This window comes from Silurus meridionalis, chromosome 7 (assembly GCF_014805685.1).
Source record: "Silurus meridionalis isolate SWU-2019-XX chromosome 7, ASM1480568v1, whole genome shotgun sequence".
Classification (NCBI taxonomy): domain Eukaryota; kingdom Metazoa; phylum Chordata; class Actinopteri; order Siluriformes; family Siluridae; genus Silurus; species Silurus meridionalis.
Genome location: NC_060890.1, coordinates 3,286,258 through 3,292,151, shown reverse-complemented (window position 1 = coordinate 3,292,151; position 5,894 = coordinate 3,286,258). Strand labels below are relative to the sequence as shown.

At 42.3% G+C, this 5,894-nt stretch overlaps 2 protein-coding genes across 2 annotated transcripts; one reads left to right on the top strand and one right to left on the bottom strand.

Annotated features, from left to right (window-relative positions):
- Positions 1-3,179: 3,179 nt before the first annotated feature.
- rasd1 (RAS, dexamethasone-induced 1) lies at positions 3,180-4,713 on the top strand. The gene is made up of 2 exons (XM_046852893.1): positions 3,180-3,544; positions 3,641-4,713. Exons 1-2 carry the CDS (start codon positions 3,274-3,276, stop codon positions 4,165-4,167), a joined length of 798 nt encoding a protein of 265 aa, XP_046708849.1. The 5' UTR covers positions 3,180-3,273; the 3' UTR covers positions 4,168-4,713.
- Positions 4,714-4,959: 246 nt separating this feature from the next.
- On the bottom strand, positions 4,960-5,573 carry med9 (mediator complex subunit 9). Its single transcript, XM_046852894.1, has 2 exons — positions 5,459-5,573; positions 4,960-5,361 (listed from the first exon to the last, which is right to left on the bottom strand). Exons 1-2 carry the CDS (start codon positions 5,533-5,535, stop codon positions 5,142-5,144), a joined length of 297 nt encoding a protein of 98 aa, XP_046708850.1. The 5' UTR covers positions 5,536-5,573; the 3' UTR covers positions 4,960-5,141.
- Positions 5,574-5,894: the final 321 nt, after the last annotated feature.

The window sequence follows — 5,894 nt, the reverse complement described above, 5'->3', positions numbered from 1 at the left end:
TGTAGTCTGTCGTTCCTACTGCACACTTCACTGCTGTCCTCATGCATGTTCTGCACCACCCTCACACACACTTCTCTGACACACCAGACTTCCTCCTACAATATAGCATAGTCTTAGAACAAACGTATTTTATTAATGCTAATCCAGAGTAAGCTAAACAAGCAGACCAAACCAACTCAGGTGATATTCTCAAGTTTAACCATCTTTCAAGCTTTCTGAATAAAACTAAAACTGATCAGGGATTTAACACAATGTTTACTATATTTGACCATATGCAGACTTGCTTTGTCTTGCTGGAAATTTGATATTCGGGACTGTTAGGAAGACTCGGTGTGTTTTGTGTGTCAACTGAAATGTGTATTTGTATAACTGAATGCTCAGCACCTGTTTTATGAGGTAATGGAATGACAGCTGGGCGATGGCTACCACAATATTTATTTTAGAAGCCTTGAAGGGAAACACACTAATGTGTACCCATGGGGCAGAAACCACATAACACGGAGATTATATATTCTCCCATAAACAAAGAGAGAACAGGTGAAACTCCACAGTTTGAATGGCCAGAGAATGAGTGTGGAGTAATATGATCACTAGCTGACAGTTCATTTACTGCTAATGTTCCTCCACTACAGTATAACTGTTATTTTTCACACCTAACAATTATATAAAAGGTACAAGTTAGTAATAAATGGAATGGTATGAAATTTTATCTCTAATTTACATTTATCTCAGCTATTAAACTGAGCAAGTTATAGATAAGGGCCTTTTGCTCAAGGGCCCAACAGTGGCAGTTTAGTGGTGCTGGGATTTGAAACTATGACCTTCCAATCAGAAGTCCAACATCTTCTCAACTGAGCGACCCCTACCTGTGGTCGTGCTAAGCAGTGTTAGCATCAAGTGCTCAGGTATTTGAAATTAAATTGGGGTTTTGTTAAATGCAGGTTTGAATGTGAATAGTTTTAATTGCGATTATTTTTATTTATGTTTGAAAGTTTGTTCATTATTTTAGGTTAGTATTTATTTCTTTAGTATTGCAGGGAGAAGAGGTGGAGAAGGTGGAGGAGTTCAGGTACCTGGGGTCAACAGTGCAAAGTAATGAAGAGTGTGTTGGAGAAGTGAAGAAAAGAGTGCAGGCAGGGTGGAGTGGGTGGAGAAGAGTGGCAGGAGTGATTTGTGATAGAAGAGTATCTGTGAGAGTGAAAAGGAAAGTTTATAGGACTGTGGTGAGACCTGAGATGTTGTATGGATTAGAGACAGTGGCATTGAGTAAAAGACAGGAGGTGGAGCTGGAGGTAGCAGAGCTGAAGATGTTGAGGTTTTTGTTGGGAGTGACGACGATGGACAGGATTAGAAATGAGTTTATTAGAGGGACAGCGCATATAGGACGTTTTGGTGACAAGGTGAAGGAGGTGAGATTGAGATGGTTTGGACATGTGCAGAGGAGGGACATGGGGTATATCAGTAGGAGAATGCTGAGGATGGAGGAAAAGGGGAAGACCAAGGAGGAGGTTTATGGACGTGGTGAAGGAAGACATGCAGGTAGTTGGTTTGAAAGAGACAGATACAGAGGACAGAGTAGTATGGAGACGGATGATCCGCTGTGGCGCCCCTAATGGGAAAAGCTGAGAGCAAAAGAAGATGAATTTCTTTAGTAGTTTTGTCTTTTTTTCTAAGAAACACTGCCTTCTTGTTTACACGACTTCACAGTATTGGCTGCAGTGAGAACACGAGTGAAACAAAAACATCTTTTCTACAAAATATCATTATCACGTAAACATTTCAGTTGAACATTACATCAGAAACTGCTCTGCACAGCATAAGTTCCTAAAAAAAACACACTACAACACCAATAAAAAAACTATAAAGTAAAACCTCAGCCAGTTCCAATCTAAGCTTCTAGTCTTGATTCAGTTCTGATTAGAACAATTTACTGCAGAAAACTAACTGCATTAAAGCTCCATCTATTAGACCAAATATATTAAACATTCAACATAACTAATAACACAAGGTAATAACAGCTCAGAGATGCTTTTTCACTCAGCGTTAATGGACGTTAGATAATTGGATGTTAATTAGCTTTAAGAGAAATTGTTCCAACACATGAATCCACATTCAGTAAAGAGAAAGCAATAGGTGTTACACTAAGAGATTTATTATTTAAATCAATACACCTTGTATTTAACGTTTTTTTCATAAACGTGTATATAATTAATGTTTATGAATTTGGAGTTCCAGAGATAAAGCAGCCTAATGCAATATTTCCCCCTGACTGGGGAATGAAATGATACAGAATACTAAGTGGAGCCTCTCAAAAGTTCGGTGAAGATCCATCTATGAATGTGAACGTCCGCTGTCCACAAACTTTTGGCCATTTAAATTTGGGACAAGAAGAAGTAGAAAGAAGTTGAAAACATTATGGAAAAAGCAGTGAAGTAAAACCCCAGTTTCTGTGGTGCTTTAGGGTCTACACAATGAGGAGATTATGATGACCACCAATATCCAAACTTTATAAAGTGTGTTTGATTGTTAAACAGCTAATAATAATAATAATAATAATAATAATAATAATAATAATAATAATATACTGGATATAAATATAACTCTACAGACTGTAGAGTTAATTAAAGAAAAGAAAGTTATTGGTCCTGAAATGTTTCAAATAAGATGAGCTCAGAATGTTGGAACGTTTGTGTGTGTGTGTGTGTGTGTGTGTGTGTGTGTGTGTGTGTGTGTGTGTGTGTGTGTATTCTGACCTGTGTGGATAAAGCAGGTCTGAAGCAGGCTGTAAAAACATGTCTCCTGCGGTGAGCCTTTATTATGCTTCATTATGCTCAATAACGTGTACCGAACCAGAACCAGAACCAGAACCACGTGCTACTTATAAATATGCATGTTTATGTGTTTACTATTTGCTCATGTGATGCAAATTGAATTTAAACTACTTGCGCTTTATTTGATGCTGCCTAAGAAGAAAGTGTTTCACTTTTACATCAGCGACCTGCTCAGTTTCCGCTTCACCACTGAAGAACCAAAACCAACCTGGCAACCCAGTGAAGAGCGCGCGCGTACAGCTGCCTGGCGTGCGGGAGTGACGCGCGTGAGAGGAGGTGGTCTGAGTGTGTGTGTGTGTGTGTGTGTGTGTGTGTGTGTGTGTGCACGCACTATATAAGATCCACTCAGACTCCCTTACAGTTGCTGCACACTTCAGCGCGCGCGTTTCAGAGACCGGATTTTTGGTGGTTTTGCGCGTGACTGTTGCTTCACCCCGCAGACATGATTAAGAAAATGTGTCCTTCAGAGAACGAGTTTGACATCCCGCCAAAGAACTGCTACAGGATGGTGATTCTGGGTTCGACTAAAGTGGGCAAGTCTGCCATCGTGTCCCGGTTCCTGAGCGGCAGGTTTGAGGAGCAGTACACACCGACCATAGAGGACTTCCACAGAAAACTCTACAGCATCAGAGGAGATGTTTACCAGCTGGACATTCTGGACACCTCGGGAAATCATCCGTTCCCTGCTATGAGAAGACTTTCTATACTCACAGGTAGATGTTCCTTTTGTTCTCAAATCTTCTCTATTTTTAGTGCGAGGTTATAAACACAGATCTGACACATCTCTCGATCTTCTCCATCATCCTCAGGTGATGTCTTCGTCCTGGTCTTCAGCCTCGACAACCGCGAATCGTTTCACGAAGTGCAGCGGCTGAAGCTGCAGATCTACGAGACCAAATCGTGCTTGAAGAACAAGACTAAGGAGAACATGTCCGTGCCGCTGGTGATCTGCGGGAATAAAGGCGAGCGCGAGCTCCAGCGCGAGGTGACGCGGGAGGAGATCGAGCAGCTCGTGACCGGGGACGAGCAGTGCGCCTATTTCGAGATCTCCGCAAAACGCAATACCAACGTGGACCTGATGTTCCGCCGCCTCTTCTCCATGGCCAACCTGCCGAACGAGATGAGTCCTGACCTGCACCGCAAGGTTTCTGCGCAGTACTGCGACATGTTGCACCGGAAATCCTTCAGGACCAAGAAGCCCAAAGACTCTGACGCGTACGGAGTGGTGGCGCCTTTTGCGCGGCGCCCCAGTGTTCATTCAGACCTCATGTACATCAAGGAAAAGGCGGTCGGTTCCGCCCAGAGCCGGGACCGGGACCGGTGTGTGATCAGCTAATGGACTCTCACAACTCTTCTGGGGTGAAACGCGTGAGATGCGACTGGAAGGTCGGAGAGCAGATGCACAATGACCAAATCCCAGGGTTCCTTCAATCAGCCCGTGGGGGTGCAGGGTACCGGCTCGGCTAGGTCCACTTGGTCTCCATTCGGCGGACTCGGTTTACTTTTCGTGCTTGTTCCGTCTGCCTTTTTTCAGAGGTTCTGGTGTGGAGAAGACGCATGCGCAGAGCTGCAGTGTGGAATCATCTGTTTACATCTTTTTTATGGTTTTGTAAAATAGCAAATTTTGCTTTTTGAACAAATTGGTGTAAAGTTTTATTTATTCTTTTTATGTCTTTAGATTCTGTAGATGCTTTTAAACAAAATAAAGATAATGAGAAATTAATCTTTTTTTTTAATCCTTTATGAGACTCTTCAGTTTGGTCTGCGTCTTTCTGGGGTTTTCTACTGGACACATTTAGAAAACGTGTTAACTGACCTGCGTGTAGTTCACCTGCTGCGTGTGCGTGTGTATATTAGAAATAAACCTGAAGTTTTATCCACACACTCATTTACCTTATTTATATAAAACAGTCTTCTCCCAGGTCCAAGTCCCAACACACCACACAGGTGATGCCAGAACATTTTATTTCATGGTTCAGGAGATCATCTAAACATCACAACCATTTATTACCCCATATTTCACATGTTGGACCACAAACCATCTCCCATCACCCATTTTTCACCTTGATGCCAAAAGAACCTGTAGCACGTCTGTGGTTCGCTCTGGATCTCCAGAATGAAGCAGCACTGACATGAAACAGACACTTTATTAAATAATCAAAATAAAAAGTCAAGTGATTTTATGGGAAGTAAAAGAACAGGTTCAGAGCAGGATCTCCACCCCTCTGTTTATAGTCCAGAAGTTCTTGAAGGTGGTGTGTGTGTGTGTGTGTGTGTGTGTGTGTGTGTGTGTGTGTGTGTGTGTCAGTGTCAGGAGGCTTTCGGGATGTCGAACATACACAAGCCCTTGTACTTCTGCAGCAGCTGGTTCTTGGTTCGCACTTGTTCTCTGAGGGTGTGGAGTTTCTGCTGCTGCACGTCAGCGCTCAGGTCGATGCCCGGCATGGCCACGATCTGCTCCCGTGTGTCCTGAATCCGCGTCCGCAGCTTGTTCAGCTCCTGGTGCACGTCCTGGTTGTCTTTGTCCATGCTGTAGGACACAAACCGCAAAACCCCAGCGATACTGACTGTTTATTCACATTAAATAAAAACACGTGACTTCTTCTCTGTACTGTAAACACACTCACCATTTAATGATGTCGTGTATAAGAGGAAGAAACGAATAATCTTCTGCATCTTCCACCACCGACACGGGAGCCGCCATGTTGGAATGAACATAAACACGCCCCCTCGCGTCATAAACACGCGTCACTGAATCCACCTGCCGATTGGATGAAAGCTGGATATGACGTCATGCAACAATTAATCGTTGTAAAACATAAAAACGATAAAGAATGTTCTAGAGGTTTTAGTGTTTAAGTTTTATATAATGATAGAAGACCAGATCGTTTTAGTCACTTTGTTCTTTGAAATTTGTTCATTTCGTTCCTTTGATAAAAACAAATAATATAAATGTTATATTGTCAGTAGTCAGATCTCCAACACGACTACATACATACACTTTTACTTCAGTTACAATAATGAAAATATGACTGCAGCTATCGACAAATTATGATAAACATA

Bases quoted from the DNA above. Each gene is read 5' to 3' on its own strand.
- med9 (XM_046852894.1), bottom strand. From the start codon at position 5,535: ATGGCGGCTCCCGTGTCGGTGGTGGAAGATGCAGAAGATTATTCGTTT. The intron at 5,362-5,458 runs GTGAGTGTGTTT...TGTGTCCTACAG, and splicing joins ATACACGACATCATTAAATG to CATGGACAAAGACAACCAGG.
- rasd1 (XM_046852893.1), top strand. From the start codon at position 3,274: ATGATTAAGAAAATGTGTCCTTCAGAGAACGAGTTTGACATCCCGCCA. The intron at 3,545-3,640 runs GTAGATGTTCCT...CATCATCCTCAG, and splicing joins AAGACTTTCTATACTCACAG to GTGATGTCTTCGTCCTGGTC.